Source organism: Theobroma cacao, chromosome 3 (genome assembly GCF_000208745.1).
Source record: "Theobroma cacao cultivar B97-61/B2 chromosome 3, Criollo_cocoa_genome_V2, whole genome shotgun sequence".
NCBI lineage: Eukaryota > Viridiplantae > Streptophyta > Magnoliopsida > Malvales > Malvaceae > Theobroma > Theobroma cacao.
In genome coordinates, this window is record NC_030852.1 from 21,198,359 (window position 1) to 21,216,320 (window position 17,962).

Genomic DNA, 17,962 nt, shown 5'->3' on the forward strand with positions numbered 1-17,962 from the left:
CTTACCTTTCAATAATTCATAAAATTAGAACACAATTGAGTTTTTTTCACATTCATCTTTGTTTTTCTTTTTTTTTTTTAGTTTAGTTTAATCATTTTCTATTCATTTAATTTTATATTATTATTTTTAACTAATACAAAATTATTTTATTTTATTCCTGTTTTTCTTAAATTTATGATTTAATCTGTTCATTTTTTTAATTATTTTTATTTATTAAAAATAAATTAAAATAGTATCCAATAATTTTAACGTTAATTTTGCATTAAGTTTGCAAAAGAAAAAAAAATACAAAACCTTTTTTATTTGAAAGTAAAGTTGTTAAAAGCTATTTTAATTTATTTAGACTACTACTTTTAAAACAATTTTACTCAAAATAATACTTGTTACAGAATCTGCAACTAAAGCCGAACTAAGTCCTAAGTGTGGCCAATAATTCTCTTTGGTTTATCAGGAAACAGAAATAATTTGCTAAACTCTACGAGAACATGATTTGTATGCTAAACTCTACAAGGCTGAAAATAATTTGCATGCTTTCTCACTGCCGCTGCGTTGTGCCCACTTATCAATCTTTTCAAGTCAAAAATATATGCATACTCCATCTATAAACCCAAGGAGACAGCCACAGAAATTCTAAACTCAGACTTAAAACAATACCAAGTTCCAACCACCCTTCTGCCACCGCCAAGTGTTTTGGCACCATTACCAGGAGCTAACCTCCCTCCCCCGACCTATACCCCCACCAACACAAAAAGACTTGTAGCAGAAAAATGAAAACATATCAAATTTCTTTCCTATTGACTGTGTCTGTGTTTCTAGAATTCTCATCCTACCTGCGTGTGTTATATCTTATGAAGACAATTCTTTCTTTAAGGCTTGTACTTGTATAATACCGCAAACCCACAAAAACAAATGAAGAAACTACAATACATTTTCAGGTGGAACATTGTGGGAGAATGGAATCTTACTATCCCTCCTTTTATATTGACATTGGCAGACAGAATTTATTCTTCCCTTACAAGCAGTGCTCAAATACCTTCCTTGATTGTTCTCCCTATGATTCTCACTGTAGAAAAGCCTTGAGGAACACCATTCATCCAAACAGAAATTGGTGATTGTGAAACAGGTTACCCATAAGAACTGGCCAACTCGTTATCAGATACGACTTCACTCTACAATGAGAGCAAATTTTAGATTTTATCAATGACATCCCTGTTATGAGAAATATCTGATTCTATTCCTAGGGTTACCAGCAAAATATAGTTAAAAGGGATGCCTGAATAATTGATACATCATCATTATGGTGCCACTACACTCCGATGAATTCTTGTCTCATGATGACAAGCCAATATTGGTACAAATATTTTCAGCACATCTCGGTTTAACTTCCAAGTAATACTAGAAATTTGAAGTTCACATTGGTAAGCATAAGCTTATGCAACAGGTCACAGGGATATGACAAAAGATCTAGTGCAGGTGCAAAAGTAGTGGGGTTTTTTTTCCTTATATAGGCCCATGCATAATAATACATAAATAATTTCCTCAAAATGCTAAATTTTACTGCTTAGACTGAAAACTTTTCAAAATGAAAAAGAATGTTTAAGTATTTGTATTTGAAAAGAAAACTAGGTTTTATGCTATATTTGAATTCTTAAAGCAAGACAAGTTTGTGAGTCATAGCCTTTCCAGTTCAGACATATATCAAATAAAATGGTTTAAATAAAAAGACGATGCTTGTACCTGAGTGGAGAAGGTCTCATATAGTTCACTTCTGAGTAAGGGGAAGCATTTTTATATGCGCCCTGTTTGCAATATACTATCCACTATTTGCCATCGTATCTCTCAGTGCTGTTTACTTTGCCATTAGATCCTTACTCAAGACGTTGGGCATGTCAAAAGGCTTTTCGTTCTATTTGGGCTAGTCATGCCTCTGAGATATCTTCAACTCTGAACAAGAATGTGAGTTCAGTGAGTGAAATTCAGTTCCAAGATGCAGTTGATTGTCAGGTGCTCTTCCAGCCATTTTCTTCAACTGTCAAATGATAGCATTAATAAATATCTGTTATGTTGTACTGAACAAACATAATGCCAAAATATTAAATAAAAGCATCTCATAATGATTGTATTTCATAATTCTCCTCTTAGCTCAAGTCATTTACACTAAAAATCTAATCGGGCCTTGATGACATTTAAGAATCATTAAATAATATCCGACTTGCCATCACCAACATGCATTGGATTGGCATAGTTGAAGTCAAGACCTCTGCTTATGTGTTGATAAACCTGTTTGTATGCACACTCATTCAATAAAGTAAACAGGATAAAAATCAGTGCCATCTAAACTTTCACAATGGAATATATTTGGTCTGTCTGTACGTGCCTTTCTAAAATTTTATCTATTTTTATCAGGTATGTTTTATGAATTGAAAGAAATATCTTCTCTTTGAGGAAGAACAAAATTTCGCCAACCATTTTTTGAGTACCTATTTCCATGTTTGCCCCGTTTTGAGGCTGGGTTCATATATTTGAGTAACCAGACAATAATTTTTTTTTTGCTCAAAAACCAAACAATAAAATTATTAATGTAATTTTTTTTTTCATTTTCTCCAAAATAATAGTCATTACTTTTCTAGATTGGAATGCAACACCCTGTCACCCCATAAATACAAGGCAGAATAGTTCATTGGTAGAAGTGACAGGTGCAAGGTCTACAAGGTCCAAAGAACCATATGTGGAGGTCTCCCTGCTCCTCCTATTCTTAGTGCATCTCATATATGCTTTTTCATTGAAACCTCCCCAAAGAAAGCATGTTTAGTGTTATAAATGCATTGAGTCAAGTGTCCAACTGTATTTACTACCATAAAAGCTTCTGGTTTGAGGGTTAGAAAAGGCAGCATGCAATCCACATCTCTACAAGCAAAGACTAGTATGGTGTGTGCATGTAAATTTCCACGCATGGTTCAGAAAGAACATTTAAGAGACTAAGACAGCCTGTACGAGTTCTTGTAATTTGTAATCCTTTCAGGTACTGTTTCTCCAGATACTTTCCTCCATATATCTAATCCCAACCATGAACAAACTATGCCTTTCAAAATGATATTAAAGAACAAGTTCAATTAAATTCATGAATGGGTATAACAATATAAGCTTACTTCCAGTTTAAACTCATGCAATGGTAGAACCCAGATTCTTTTTTTGTACCTGCACTGTTAGAGATCTGATTACTTCCTTTGAAGCCTTGTTCTTTTCAGCTTCCTCATGTGCTGTACCCACTGCCTCCTTCAACTGCCTTGATGTTCTTTCAAGTTTTTCTTCTAGGACTTGGGATTTGACAGTAAGATCCTCAACCTGCAAGCCGTATTACCATCATAATTCAATGCAGCTATGGCATAGTTTCCTGCCATGGAAAATGGAAGGGCGTCTTGACATAAATTGCAAGACATGCACTAGTGACAATTCTTGGCTCATATGAATCAAGTCATACTATTGGCTCATAGGAACATCTGCAGCCAGTGCAGGGTGTCTATTGATTATTAATATGAAAGTACCATGGTTCATTTTTTTTCCCTTCTTTGACAATATAATCCTTTTCAGTAACTGATGAAGATTTTAAGTTGTTTAAAAAGTACAGGAGCAACAATGACTTTAGAATAGCCTCTATCCTGCTAAGTTAAGTATCAGAAATGGGAAAAGGAGAGCATGTTTAAAATATTTGTCAACAAATTACTTTATGGAATAAATTATAGAATAAAAAAAAACCAAAGATAGAAATGATAACCCTAAAGGTGAGAGACTGATAAATGCAAAATAAATTCATGTACACATCTACAAAAGTAAATCAAAATTTCTTCATGCCTAAGCAGTCATAATCACCATATCAGCTTTGGTTATCGATAGTCACATGGTATGCAAGTGAGTGACATAAAATGTTGTAAGCTATCATGGTACTTTTCTTTATTCATTGGTTATCATTTATCGAACATAACAAATAAGAATGTATTTCGTATCGTTATTCTTTCTTCACTATTTACTAAAGCATATTGCTGATACATGAGAAGCCACGGATATTCACCTGTGCTCTTAATATACCTATCTCTTGGGTGAGGCTCTCAACTGAGTGCTTTGAGCCATTGAAAAGGAGTTCTGGATTTGTAAGATTAGTATGAATTGAAGTTCTTGTAATATAATAAGCTGGACTCGACTTCCTTGAGGGAGGAGATGAACCTCGAGAAACCATTCTTGAACCAGAAGAAGAAGCTGATATTCTCGTAGAATTTCCAAATAAAGAGGTTGATTCCCATTGAGAATTTTCATTTAATACTCTCCTATCATGTTTGGAATTTTGGCTCCTGGTCTGTCTGAATGAATCAAAGGAGGCAAGCCTGGCAAGCTTACGAAGAGATTTTGAATTCAGAGTATCTTTCTCTGGTAACTCATTGCTATTCTGATTTAAGCTTTCCCTTGAATTCTTAACGAATTCAGGAGTTGATCTAGACTCCTTTTTCCTATTTAATTTGGTAAAACAATCATCACAGACCCGATAAGGCTTGTTCATGTTAGGAGCCAAAGCAGCTTTTAGAGATTTCTTACAGCTGCAAGCTTTACAAAAGACTAGCCCGCAGTTGTAACAGTTATGACGCTTTCTGATGAAACTAAATGGATTCCGACAACCAAAACAATTAAAATGATCAGCACCTAGTGCCCAGTCATGGAGACAAATTGCAGCAGTAAAGTTGGAGCCACATACCACTCTCTTTACTCGTTTGTTTTGCAAAGCATCAACAAGTGTAGGAACATTCCTGTCTGCATTGTCTCCATGACCTAATTGACCATTTGCACCCTTTCCCCAGGTGTAAACCTTAGCATCTGAACTGCGGACCACAATATGATGAGAACCACATGCTATCTCTTCAATTCGGCTGTTTTTGATATTTCCTTTGACACAAGTTGGAAGCTTGCTACTTCCAGAGCTCCCAAGTTGTCCAGGACCAACACTCCCCATGGAATACACTTTCCCTGTGTCAGCTAGAGCAACAGTGATACTGTGGCCACAAGCCACTTGAGAAAAGCTTATAGTGTCTGACAGTGCTACCAAAAAAGGAACTAATCTGGGTTCTTTGTCACCATGTCCAAGCTGGCCTTTCTCCCCATCCCCCCATGTGAACAGCTTTCCAGATGAAAACGCACCAGAAGTCTCAGTAGGCACTTCAACAATGGCAGCGGTGTGCCAAACTCCACAAGATGCCCTCAATGTTCGTAGCCCCCTAAGAGCATCAACTTCTCTAGGCATATTTGTGCTACTACGGTCCCCATGGCCTAGAGCTCCAAAAGTACCATCTCCAAATGTAAATAATTTACCTGTTGATGTAACAGCAGCTGTATGCCAAGCCCCACAAGAGATATATGATACATGCATACCTTCCATCTCACCGCTTACCCTTTTAGGAGTCCACTTACTTGCTTCAGTACCGTGCCCTAATAGACCAAGATTGTAAGAACCATCACCCCAAGTATAAAGGTCCCCTGAAAGTGTTACAGCACAAGTATGAAATTCCCCACAGGCAACTAATCCAATAGTTGACCAACTGAGAGCACCAATGAGCATTGGTTGAGAAACATCAGCTTCAACTCCATGCCCAAGCCTGCCACCACTTCCCTCACCCCAACTAAAGATCCGCCCCTGTCTTGTGACTAAAACAGCATGCTTATTCCCACAAGAGATATTGTGAGCATCAAGGAGTACATTTGATTCGAGAGCCTTTGGTGAAAGTGAATCTACTCTGGTAACAGAATTAGTTTGAGTTCTGTGCACACTGCCACCAAGCGGTCCGTTACCAGTTCCTTCTCCCCAGATAAAAACATCGCCTAATGCATCAAAATCCTCAAAAGAAGTTCCCCGGCTGGATGAACTTACTGCACTGGATAAACTACTTCGAAATGAATCAATAACAGAGGAGCATCCATGTGGGTTATCTAACCCCCCCAGTGATAAAGAACTGAAATCCTTGGCAACTGAGTCAGTATGAGTCAAGGCCTTTGTTATAGAAGTGTATGTTAAAACCTCAGAAAAAGCTTTTCCCAACCTACACTGTTGAGAGCTCTCATATGGGACTGAAGCAGTTTGGATATCTTTGGGATCCTATAATAAGCAAGACATCAAAAGATAGAATAAAAGAAAATAGCAAATGATTGGATTTTCTCGCAATTCATAGAGGGAAACCTTAGAGATGATGTCACAGCCTGTAGATGACACATTTGATAGACAATTTCTTTGTGTATAGGTACATGGACTTTCTGATGACGCATTATCACTTATTGCATCACTTTTTGGCCTGCGATTGTCACCTCCCCAAATTAAGACTTTAAGAGCAGTAAACCAGATCTCAGCTTCATCCCTGTCCTTGCATATCTATCAACAGTATCAGTAATTAGAGGCAGTTGTTATGTGTTATGATCAAGGTTATGATAAACTCAATGTTCAAAATCAAAATATTATGTTATATTAAAAGGAAAAAATTGGAAAATGTGAGTTGTAAACCAATGTACATGAGAAGTTTCTTCATATATTCTCCCAACCATAAAAAAGAATGCAAAAGGAAAAGAACTAATGACCATTCACAAATCTAAGAGTAACAAAGTATAAAAATTCACCAACCACCAGCAAAATACAGCAAAACTTTTCTTCTGTTCCTTATGAGCAAAAAAGGTAAGGAAAAGAATAAAAAGCAACAAACTAAATTCTCCTTTCTACACAATCCTGATCATTGCTTGGGGAACGAGGGCTGAGACAAAAGGTAAGGAAAAGAATAAAAGCAAGAAACTAAATTCTCCTTTATACAAAATCCAAATGATTGCTTCAGGGAAAGAGGGCTGAGAACCAAAATACAAAAATGGTAGACTTTTCTACACACATAAGGACTCTTGCTTCAATGCCACTAACGACATTAAACTGCTCAGGACTGAAACTGCAAATTTCAAACACTCAAAAACAATAATAGTAATAAAAATAATAATAAGAGAACATTCATAGGTTCAAAACTAGTTTAATATTAATCCTGGACTGTGTTGAATGGGATGAAGATGCACGTCTGTAATGCATGTATTAAGCAGTACAGTTGAAACTGAAAGTTGACAGACAGTGCAATCATGGTCAATGTAATTTAAAAGGAGGCTATTGCCAGGTCAAAAGCAAGAGAGGACACAAACCAAATCCAAGGATCTGTTGCTGTAAATAAGAGAAAATGACTGATGTTCTTTATCAGGCTGAGGGTAACGCTGGAATATTGCCTGCAAAACCACGCAAGAAAATTTTTGTTACTTTTGCCTCCAGTTGAGCCTGCTCTAGTCTTAACAAATGCATTTCAGGAAGATCAGGCACATGTTTCAGATTTTTCTGATATTGTAACAGTTCATAGAAATTATAGGATTGGTTAGGAGCTCCTAAATTGTCAGCAGCTTCAATTGTCAAACTTTGTTTTGTCCAAGAATGTTGGTTTGATATTAAAAAATATGTTGACACTTTTTTTTGGATACATATTAACACTGTAAAAATCAGGTCATATGACTAGAAGCAACTACAAAAAAGTATGGATCAACAGCAGAAGACATTACTTAATAGAAAATGTTAGATTGATTAGATGCTCCTAAAGGCAGTAGCTTCAATTGTCAAACCTAGTTTTGTCCATAAATGTTGCTTTGATATTAAGACTATACTAAAACTTTTTTTTCTTTGGTGCATAAATATATTAACACTTTCAAGATTAGGTCAATGCTGAGAATCCAATTCCGGTCAGTAGCTTCAATTGTCAAACTTAGTTTGTCCATAAATGTTGGTTTGATATTAAGACTATGCTAAAACTCCTTTTTCTTTGGTGCATAAATATATTAACACTGTTAAGATTAGGTCAATGCTGACCGATGTCTACTTTAAACATGCATGACATGAAATATAAATCCTTATCAAGCTGAAGCCACAAATTAATGGTTGCATCTGATCTTTTGTTGGCTAACAACAGATTAACTTTTGTCATTCAGCTCCTTATGAACCACTTCCACTTTGACTATTGAAGGATACAGACTGTGTAGCAAACCCCTAAATGGTGATGAATGTAGACCTAAATGAAGCTGAATATTAAAGGAGATTTGAATGGTTGATAGACAAAGTTAGCATACAGCTTCAGCCTTCATCTTTTATTAAAACAGTGTGTAGTCATTCCTAATTTTTTGCATTCAAAACATGGTATCTTCAACTTCCATAGAGCTCACAATACAAAACAAAATCACCAAAATCTGAACGAAAATAACTAATTCCCTTATAAACTGGCACATTTGTCTTAGAGTACCATTAAGCTGATTAACTGATCATTAATTAAACCCATCTAGGAATAGAAGAGATTTGCATATTTTTATGCACTGTATTCTACATGCAGTTAGATAAAACCAAGTTTTATGTCACACAATACCAGAATGCATGCATTACAATAAATTAAACTTATGTGTATATGTAAGATGACCAGAATATGGGAATCCAGCCCCACACATACCCTGATTAATGGAGGCAAATACTGACAATATCAGCAACTTTTACTATGTTATGTGAAGGGTGGTACAAACTTACAGTACGCTGTCCAGGTACAATCCTTGAAACATGGCTTAGTTCGAGTTGTTTCTTTTCTTTATCAGAGTACCAGATCAGCGATTTCTCATCCTGGCATGTAGAAAAAATGTCTTAAATCACCATAATAACCCCTAACAGAATCATGCATAATAATTTGTAATCTTGTACACAAGGTTTGTTGGATTTTGCACAGCTTGTCCAATTCACATAGCAATATATGCTTTACAGAAAGACAAGGTGGTGGAAAACCCCATAGAGAAATAAAAAAACTGCTATCAATTATTGTTCTAATGTTCTTTTAAGGACATTCTTACAATCTGGCTTAACTGATATATTTAAAATTTGATAATATTTAAAAGGTCTTTGGCTCCAATTACTTCTAATAGAGTCCAGTTCCACATTATCGAGTGCAAAAGCCATCCCAACTAGAACACAAATGAATTGCACACAAAGTTAGATTCTCTGCCAACCTTTGAACTTAACAAAAATTGAACCCCTTGTCAGTTCTCTAAATAATCCTTAAATTTTTCATGATACAAACTGAAATACAATACATTAGCTTAATAAAAAGGTTGAACATGACAACTCACAAGTGTCATGAAATGGGAAAGCATTTTAAATAATATTTACATGATAACAAGTTAGTATTGAGAGACACAGAACAAAGCATATATCTTGCCGAGGCTCCAGGGATTAAGAGTACACTACTAGAATGTTGCCAGATATGGCAATTAATCAGGTTAAGCTTGTTTCATAAAAAACTGATGCAGCTATCTTCCTTGATCCCCTTTTAAAAAGATATTTTTGGTTTTTTTTTCCTTTCTTATATGTACACAAAAGAGGTTATGTTTATGGATGTAGACGGTTTAAGGCTTAACGAAGCACAAGAGCACCAAATTCATGCGGATGTGCACAGGTCAGACTCCAGAGCAGCCACTTTAGCAGAGAATTCTAAGGAGAAAGCCATACTTAGATCACCCGTATGACATCCAGCCATGATAGGACCAAAAGCTGTTTTTGACCTATCATTTTGAAAAGAGCTTAACTCTTAAAGTAAAACTAAAAAGAAAAATGAGAGTGTAAATTTTTGGGTTGGAGATGAACTGATCACAATCCATGATAAAAGCCTTTGATAGAAGGGTACTTCAAAGCAGGCTACATCAGTTTAGATGACAATCTTTTTACTGCTTGATGATCACTAATTCATTGCTTACATGTATTACATTCTTTTTTAAAATAAAGTAAGAGAGGGAATATTAAGACTTCTCAGGGTAACATGATATCTAATGCAATTTCGGTGAGGAAAACATTTAAAGAAAGAAAAGTACTAATAGTTCATACGGAGGCAGATTCAAGGCAACATACGTTTGAAAGACTGAATGGACAAAATTTAGGCTTTCCCCGTCGTCCATACTTCAGAAGATACATCCCTTTCTTAAGGGTTGTTATGGCCTGCGAAAAAAAGGCAAAAGTAAGACATATACTTATATTTGAGGAAAATGGAAGACCTAAAGACATTGACCCATTTGCAGCACCAAATTACCTTTTGAAAAGAAAATCTAATGAAAAAAGAAAAAAAAAAACACAAATTTGAGGAAAGGAGCAATAATCTTGAATCCTGAGAGGTTGATAGAACCATTTAGGCATGCGTAAGGGTGCAACTTTTATCAAACTGAATAAAGGGAACAAAGTAGCCTGAAGAGACAACCTTCTTAAATTAAAAGAAAAGAAGACAGTGACATGTAAAGAAGGTCACATAAAGACATGTAACTCAGCCTATGACATGTATAAACTCATTCTTGGCAGAGAAAATATTCTACATTGAAAGGCAATGCCGTCAATGCTGTAGATCGCATGCTGCTGGAATAATCTAACTCAATTTCCTTGCAACAGTCACAGCTAGAAAAGTTCATTACTCGGAACAAATTGCGCCAGTAACATAGATTCATTTAAAAAAAAAACCAGAATGACAGTCAAGTATAGAGAAACGAAAAAAAAAAGGAGGAATACCTGCTCATAATCCCTATCGGAAAGAATCTGCCTGTTGAAGTCAGCCATTCAGCTAGCAATATCCAGTCCAACCCTTGCATAGAACGACAGCAAACTTCTAGAAAATGATGGAAGAATCCCCGCATCCGCCCCATATAAAACCTTTCCGTAAATCTATTACCAGAATGCACTTCATACTATTCCATTATGAGAAAGCCTGATATGAATGTATCCGCATGAGAATGTCCTATCTCAAATTGCTATGAGTTTCCGATAACATAATATCAAAACTAAATTGTAGAATTTCCCGATATTCCACACCACAGCACCTATTCCATCAGGCTTAGCTGCATTTGAAGCAATTACGATAACAAACCAAATGAATAAACAAGAAACAAATTCAACCCTAAAAATTTTGAATCATTTGGAAATCAACCATCCAAAATTGCTTCTCTTTTTTTCTTTTTTTCCATTCTATTTTTCGCTCAATTACCATACAATATTAGATCATTGATTAAGCCTTAACAAAATTCTAGCATACAAATGAAAAATATTTTACCTGAATAAGTAGGCAATTAGAAGGCCAAATTTTTGCCCAACAGGATTCGATTCAACTTTAAAATTCAGGATCAGAAACGGATCAAATGGCATTAACAACTTTGAATTTTTTGGAAAATTAAATATATATATATATATATATATAATATACATGAAAATGTAAAAGAATTGAAGGGAATTAGCGCGAGCTTCTCTCTTTGTTTTCTCTATATTTTCCCTCCTCCGAGTTTAACTGCTTTTTGTATTTCTTTGACAAATAAAATAAATACACTTTTTTTCTTTTGTTTCAATTGGAAGATTCTGATTCCTTATACCCACGTCAGCTAATGAATCCGTTGGAAGGCACCGTGGGATGCTTCCCTGCGTTTTTGTCCTTTTGTTCCACCAAATTTATGAAAACCAAGCCTACCTTACCTTTCCATTTTTATATTTTCATTTAAAAAAAAAAAAAAATAATTTTTTTAGCTTTTTTATTAAAAAATATTTTTTTTAATTTGATGGTATTTTTTAAAATTTCACAAAAAAAAATCAAAATTCTGTTAACTTTAATAATGAATAAATATTCATAAGCGAGAAGGAAGAGATTAAGAGGGGATCAATTGAAGGATAGGAGGCCTCCGCATGGAATAAATCCAAACTATGAAGGGGTAATTGATTAATGCTTCAATAATTCTTTGTTTCCTGAACTGGTATCACTTCTCTATTGTGCTTTAGCCTAATCATTTCCTTTGCTCTAACTTTCCCCAAACTTTAGCGACTAAAATATTAATAAATATGTTTCCTTAATACATCTTTAAACTATACTTTCATCTTTCAATAAACTCATGTGACCATGATATCACAAAGCATTGCCAAATCCCAAACAGTTAACTAAACCAGCAACTCTAGCAAAAACAAGCGTCAAAACTAGCAGGGCGACCAGAATCAACAGAAGCTATGCCAAATATGAAAAAGTGTTTAGGAACTTGCACTCTCCACCGTAACAAAGTTCCAGAAGCAACCTAAGATAATTACATAACATTACACAGCCATCCAGAGTTCTTCCCAAGAACCAAAAGTCTCTTTCGGATGATACCACCACATGCGACTTTCTCTTCCACACACAGCAAAACATACATACTGGAGCTATAAAGGATCAATGTCGGTAGCCATCATCATCATATATGTAACCGCTACTCCTGGACTTGTCAGCCTGCAAAACAAGGGAGGAATAAAAAGGCTTAAACAATTGTCAAAATTTTTCAAGAGCTATTATTAGTTACTTGCCTGCTTCCTTATCAATAAAACAAGAATGACTGTCCAATCTGAAAATAAGGATACTACTAAATCAAACTTCTATGAGCAAACATGACAGCCTCAAATGCATGTACATGACAGAGTAGAACCAATCATGGTTGATGCTATACCCTATGAATGAGCTTCTCAAATGCTTCAGTTCCATTCTCTTCAATGTATCTCTCCGCAGCAGTTAAAATGTCGTCTGGCTTACTGAAGTCCTTCTTCCTTGGAATATACCAGATGTTAATTGTCTGTTGTGGGTTGATAAAGAAAGGTCTCAGATAATGCTCATAAACATAGGCAGCACCACTGAAGTATGGGATAACCAGCCAACAGGTAAAAATCAGCTTTGTGTATGACCATATGGGAATCCTGCAGTGAAGTTTTAGAAAGTTTCAGCACAGTATAGTAGGTTCTATATCTGTGCATAAAGATCAAATCAAGGCTTTAGTGTGCAAATGTATTTGTAAAATGTTTAGGTTCCATGCTCTTTAGAGTCCTTGACATGATTAAAGCATGAGACTATCATATTTACCTATAAATTAGCCATCCCTTCATCAAAGAAATAAAATAATCAGGAGGTTCTTGCAGAACTACCAGAATAACTAAACCAGGAAAAAGAATAGACAGAAACATTTAACACCTTGGAGTAACTTCAAATTCAAAATACCCAAGTCTGATTTAGTTTCTTGCTTGACTCTGTACTCAAAAACAAAAATCTCGTTTAGTTTCACAATGGGTTCCCACTTTTTCTATGGAATCAGTTTCCTGTTAGAAAGCCGGTTGAACTCTTGCTAAGCTATAACAGCTACATTAAACAATGAGCGCCTCTTCTGGTGGATGAGAAGCAATTTGAAGAATACAACAAGTCTGGTCACCTAAACTGCCAATTGTATAAGCTTAATAACCAAATTGTTTTGAGTTGGCCAACTAGAACAACAGTTTTTAAATCGAAATGAAACATTCAGGCTCCCCCCCCCCCACTACCCCCAATCTCTCTCTCTCTCTCTCTCACCCCAAAACAAAAGGAGAAAGTAACTCAGATTCCGGAAAAAGAAACAAAAAAAAAAAACAAGGGATAGTCTTAGAGCCACAGATTTTCTATCTAAAAGCAGATATAACCTGGATCATTAATTTGCAAATAAATTTACCATTCAATAACTTTGGCAAAGGTGAGCTCCAGCAATGTAATCATGGAATAGAGAACCCAATATGTAAGCCATTGTCTGTCATCGGCACGAGACTCCGACTCGATTGCCCTAACGGAGGCATATCTGTTTACGAATTTAACACCACAGAGTAATTAAATCAATCCAAGAAAATCTCAAATTCAGGCAACTACTGAAATACATTAAGCAAAAACAAATTAAACCCAAAAAAAAATAATGAAAAACACTTACAGAGGATACAGAAGACTAATAACTGGCCTGAAAAATCAAACCAAAAACGAAATTAGCAAACAATATTAAAAAAATCATAAATTAAAGATACAAATTTGGATGTGTCAAATTAATTGAAAGTAGACACCAAGCCTCAAAATCTGATTTTCACTTAGTTCATTGATTAAATTTATAAGTTTCCTTTAATATTCTTAAAGCAATAGCAAAATACATACCCAAAAGGGAAACAAAATACAATGGCTGGAGACTAAGGGTAAAGTTTCGATGCTTCTTTGCCCATTAGGTGTTTTATTCTTTGTTGAAGCAAAAATAAAAAATAAAAAAAAAAGTAAAGTTGATGAGAGAGAAAAAGAAGAGCAAAGAGGAATTACCCAGCAAGAACATCAAAGTTCTTGAGAAGAACCTTAAGAAAACTTGCAGCCCCAGATCCCATGAGTGATCTCCAATGCCCTTTTTTTGTTTGTTTGTTCCTTGTGCTGTCTGATCTCAAACTAAACAAAGAGTAGGGTTTGGCTGTGTTTTTGTTTTTGGAAGTGACAAGAGTGTGCAAGTCCTTTGTGTTTTTTGTGTAACAAAGCAGATTACAGAGGAAACAGAGGGAGAAGTGGGGACAAGCTTATAAAAAGAAGTAGCCGGTTGTAAGATAATTATTCTCTGCTCCGCGTAGAATGCCGGTGTGGTGTAATGATCTTCCGGAGCATATTTCACAGTGAATAAAACGGACGGCTGACGTTTCTCCCTTTCTACCCCCAAGGGAAATTACAATCAAGGGACTTCCTTTAATTGGAATCACAGAGTTGGCACTTCCCCCTACCTTGTCTGGCAAGTTCTGAAAGCAAAAGCCAGAAAGCCTTGGAATTCAGTGAGGCTTTGCCCACAGGGGTGACCTAACCTTGATTCAATTTTTGGCCAAACAGAAACAGTTTTGTTACACCTAAAAGGTAGTAATTGATTTTGTTGTCAGATTAACTACTCTCACTTTCACATTTGAGTCAGCATTTGTCACATTAACTCTTTCATGTTCAGTTATTTCAATGCCTTGAAAATGTTACTTTTGTAAGTTTATGGGGTCGCATGGCATAGATAAAATACTATTTGACTGATCAAAATTCATTCACATGTACAAGCTTTCCAAAGGGGCGCAATCCTAGTTTAACCCAACGCAAAGGTGTGGAAATTTTGCATCAAGTAAAATTTACAAGTTAGCTGCGCCTCTATCCCCACTTCTGCTAATGTCATCAAGTCCAAACTCATTCCTAATTGCCGACTGCTTCCCAAGAAGTTGAGAAGGCCATGAATCTGCCGGAGTGGGATACCGAGCATGTGGTTTGCTAACAATGGAGTTAGTGTTAGCCGTAGGTTGCATGGAATCAGGCACAGGATAGGCCTGGATATCTGGATGAATGGGAACAACAAGGAGAGCAGATGCTTGTTGCAAAGCAGGTTCCACAGCAGGCAAACCAGGACGATCTCCACGAAAATGCGATGACAATTCTGATTGCTGAAAGCCAAGAGGAGGTTCGTTCAAGTCAGGTTTAGATTGCGCCACCCTTGTCCCTATCTCACTTTGCAGTTTCTGAATTTGAGTTTCCAGGGTGGAATTCTCCTCCTTCAGCTCATTCTTCTCAATGCTCACCTGTCCACATTTCCAATGACCAGGTGGTTGTACAAAAACATGCATCAGTAAGATAGGGGACCCTTTTTCTACATTCAGCAAAATTATCGATGACAAGTTTAGGGGTGTTACATAGTGAGATTCCGATAATAGACAAGCATTCTCCTTTTTGAGGGTCTCAATTTGACCAAACAAGTCCTTTAATAGTCGAGTTGCTTCACACAGAATAGAGGCCTTCCCATTGTTCGGCTGGTTTGGATCTGCACAGAAATTTCCTTAAGTTAGAAATAATACAATCTCTGAACACCTCAAAAAAGGACTGATCCTACAAATCAAAACCAATGCTAATCATTAATGATAATCACTTCTTTGATAGCATCGAAGCAAAGTTCTATTAAGTCTTAAAGACGGATAAGCTGAAACAGGAAATTAATAGGAGCATAAATTAAGTTACCAAGAGCATTTGCAAGGTCAAGGAAGAGCTCATTCAAATGCTCACGCTTGAGCTTCTCCCTCTCAGCCTTGTGAATTCTTCTGGGAACCTTTCCCTTGGTCTTTGGAGCACAAGACCTGCATCAAAAACAGTTTTCAGACAAGAAAAACTTGCTGCTCTCTTCGACAATTCAGGCACTCAATATGCACATTTTAATTGCAGCCAGAAGCAGATGCTTCTGGAAATGCTTAAATAAATATGTCATCAACAAACTATAAACTTAGAAAATCAAGATAATCTAATATTATTCCAAATAAAATATGCAGTTATGCAGAACAATTATGGAAGATTAGCTACACAAGGCTCACTTAGCGAAGGAATTGACGCATCCCATACATCAGAGAATGGCGCATGGGCAAGCAGCAAGTTGCACAACTAAAAAGCATCAAAAGGTTTGAAACTAAAATATAAATAAAGATTAATAACTCAGAAATCAGCTGGAAAATCATATCAGACACTGATGTATTAATTTGCTAAATAAGTTCAAAGCCTCAAAACTACGATCAGTCATTTCTCTATTGTCCCCTTTTAAACTGACTAAGCATATGATCATTATGAGTTAGGGCTCACAACATTGAAGCATATGGTTTGAAAATGTAAGCCATAAATTTAGACACAATCCAGCAATTACAGAAGACAGGTAAGCAAAGCTCCTAAGATCTTCAAAGACTAACCTGCCTACAGATGTCTCCACTGCTGCAATTGTCTTCTCAACCAACGGAGCTGGAGCCTCAGAACCCATGTTATTTCAATAAATTGAACACCACCAGAAATTCCCTAAAAACACCAAGACTATAACAATTCATAAGTTCTTTATCCCTTTATTGATGATTTATGAAACCAAATCAACCACCGATTAGAAAGGGGAAAAAAATGTTTGCATTACAGAAATTGGGTATTACTTTGCAACCAAGCAAGTTGAGTTTGAATAGTAGTCAAATCAAAGAGTTAACTTTTAGCAGAAACCATACAATTTCTTTGCTTTTCTTTTTTTATTTTGCCTTCTCTTTCGAAAAAAGTGTTTCCTAGAACATCACAACTAACCACTTGAAGCATTTTCCCACCCAAACACATTTGATTTGCAGCCCAATTAAACCGTTTTCTTCATAAGTCAAGTTGATTTACGCCCCCCACCCCCCCCCAAAAAAAAAAAGAGAATAAAAAGGCTCAAATTCCATCTAATTTACCGGAAAAAGCTTGATCAAGCAAACAGATAAGCTTCATACAGAGTTTCAACATTTTGTTATCAATCAAAAAGGGCAACTTTAGAATCACAAAATCATCCATCTCAGTAAATAATAAAACAAGAACAACAATGACCCCAGATCAAAACCAAAGCCATAAAAGATTTAAGACCAAAAAAAAAAACAGAAGAAGTATAAAGACCCACCAAAACCCACTTCAAGAGCAACTTGTTAGAGACCCAAAAGAGACATAGCTGCTAAGACAAGGTGTAAAAGAGAGGAAATTTTGGGGTTAATGAGGAAAGCTCTTGTAAAAGTATTTCTTAGGGGAGAGAGAGTGTGTGGCGGGAGAAAAGAGTACACAGGGAAACGCGTGGCCAGCAACTGACAAATGATGCATTAAACCAAGACACGTGGGCTTGACACGTGCCCTTCTCCCTTTCACTTTTGTCTTGTTCCTTTATGCTGTGTGCCATGCCATTTACTTATCACAGTCTTCACACCTCAGCTTCCTATTTTAGAGGAGATTTAAGAAAAATAAATGCAATTTAGTAATATATATATATATATATATATATGTTAAAATGCTTTTACTTTTTAAGTTTTGAATAAAATTACATAAAAATATACTAATTTTTAAAATAAACATTTTATTTCAAGAATATAAATACCATTATCAAAAATTATCAAAAAATTAAAATATTTTTTTATTAATTTAAAAAATTATTATTATATTTTTAAAAAAATAAAAAAATAGGGAGCATCAATCAGTACTCCCTAACTCATCAAGAAAGGGGAACATCAAGATCCTCATCTGGGAGCACTTGGGAG

General features: G+C 35.7%; 3 protein-coding genes across 8 annotated transcripts; all 3 read right to left on the reverse strand.

Annotated features, from left to right (window-relative positions):
• On the reverse strand, window positions 845–11,279 carry LOC18604653. Of its 5 annotated transcripts, none has more exons than XR_001927287.1 (10): window positions 11,163–11,279; window positions 10,625–10,950; window positions 9,980–10,066; window positions 8,615–8,704; window positions 7,204–7,284; window positions 6,218–6,406; window positions 4,070–6,136; window positions 3,199–3,345; window positions 1,738–1,944; window positions 845–1,169 (listed from the first exon to the last, which is right to left on the reverse strand). XR_001927287.1 is itself a non-coding variant. In XM_018118507.1 (9 exons), exons 2-9 carry the CDS (start codon window positions 10,670–10,672, stop codon window positions 1,916–1,918), a joined length of 2,823 nt encoding a protein of 940 aa, XP_017973996.1. In that variant the 5' UTR covers window positions 10,673–10,950; window positions 11,163–11,279; the 3' UTR covers window positions 1,610–1,915. The 5 variants fall into 5 exon arrangements, 2 of the variants coding, with proteins under 2 accessions (XP_017973996.1, XP_017973998.1); XR_001927286.1 differs by having other exon boundaries at window positions 845–1,162; window positions 1,738–2,029; XR_001927285.1 differs by having other exon boundaries at window positions 1,738–2,029.
• LOC18604654 (HVA22-like protein a) lies at window positions 11,952–14,726 on the reverse strand. The gene is made up of 5 exons (XM_007037241.2): window positions 14,211–14,726; window positions 13,840–13,866; window positions 13,591–13,713; window positions 12,568–12,811; window positions 11,952–12,353 (listed from the first exon to the last, which is right to left on the reverse strand). The coding sequence occupies exons 1-5, from the start codon at window positions 14,270–14,272 to the stop codon at window positions 12,297–12,299; spliced, it is 513 nt and encodes a 170-aa protein (XP_007037303.1). The 5' UTR covers window positions 14,273–14,726; the 3' UTR covers window positions 11,952–12,296.
• LOC18604655 (transcription factor bHLH47) lies at window positions 14,910–17,489 on the reverse strand. Of its 2 annotated transcripts, none has more exons than XM_007037242.2 (5): window positions 17,338–17,489; window positions 16,622–16,724; window positions 15,909–16,024; window positions 15,587–15,714; window positions 14,910–15,475 (listed from the first exon to the last, which is right to left on the reverse strand). In XM_007037242.2, exons 2-5 carry the CDS (start codon window positions 16,687–16,689, stop codon window positions 15,035–15,037), a joined length of 753 nt encoding a protein of 250 aa, XP_007037304.1. In that variant the 5' UTR covers window positions 16,690–16,724; window positions 17,338–17,489; the 3' UTR covers window positions 14,910–15,034. The 2 variants fall into 2 exon arrangements, with proteins under 2 accessions (XP_007037304.1, XP_007037305.1); XM_007037243.2 differs by having other exon boundaries at window positions 16,622–16,739.

Coding starts and splice junctions, on each gene's coding strand:
- LOC18604653 (XM_018118507.1), bottom strand. CDS start 10,672: ATGGCTGACTTCAACAGGCAGATTCTTTCCGATAGGGATTATGAGCAG. Junction 7,285..8,614: donor TTGTACCTGGACAGCGTACT/GTAAGTTTGTAC, acceptor GTGGTTTTGCAG/GCAATATTCCAGCGTTACCC. Junction 3,346..4,069: donor TAGGTATATTAAGAGCACAG/GTGAATATCCGT, acceptor TACGGCTTGCAG/GTTGAGGATCTTACTGTCAA.
- LOC18604654 (XM_007037241.2), bottom strand. CDS start 14,272: ATGGGATCTGGGGCTGCAAGTTTTCTTAAGGTTCTTCTCAAGAACTTT. Junction 13,867..14,210: donor AACTTTGATGTTCTTGCTGG/GTAATTCCTCTT, acceptor TTGATTTTTCAG/GCCAGTTATTAGTCTTCTGT. Junction 12,354..12,567: donor TTGAGAAGCTCATTCATAGG/GTATAGCATCAA, acceptor CTTGTTTTGCAG/GCTGACAAGTCCAGGAGTAG.
- LOC18604655 (XM_007037242.2), bottom strand. CDS start 16,689: ATGGGTTCTGAGGCTCCAGCTCCGTTGGTTGAGAAGACAATTGCAGCA. Junction 16,025..16,621: donor GTGGAGACATCTGTAGGCAG/GTTAGTCTTTGA, acceptor TTTTTGATGCAG/GTCTTGTGCTCCAAAGACCA. Junction 15,476..15,586: donor TATTATCGGAATCTCACTAT/GTAACACCCCTA, acceptor AAATGTGGACAG/GTGAGCATTGAGAAGAATGA.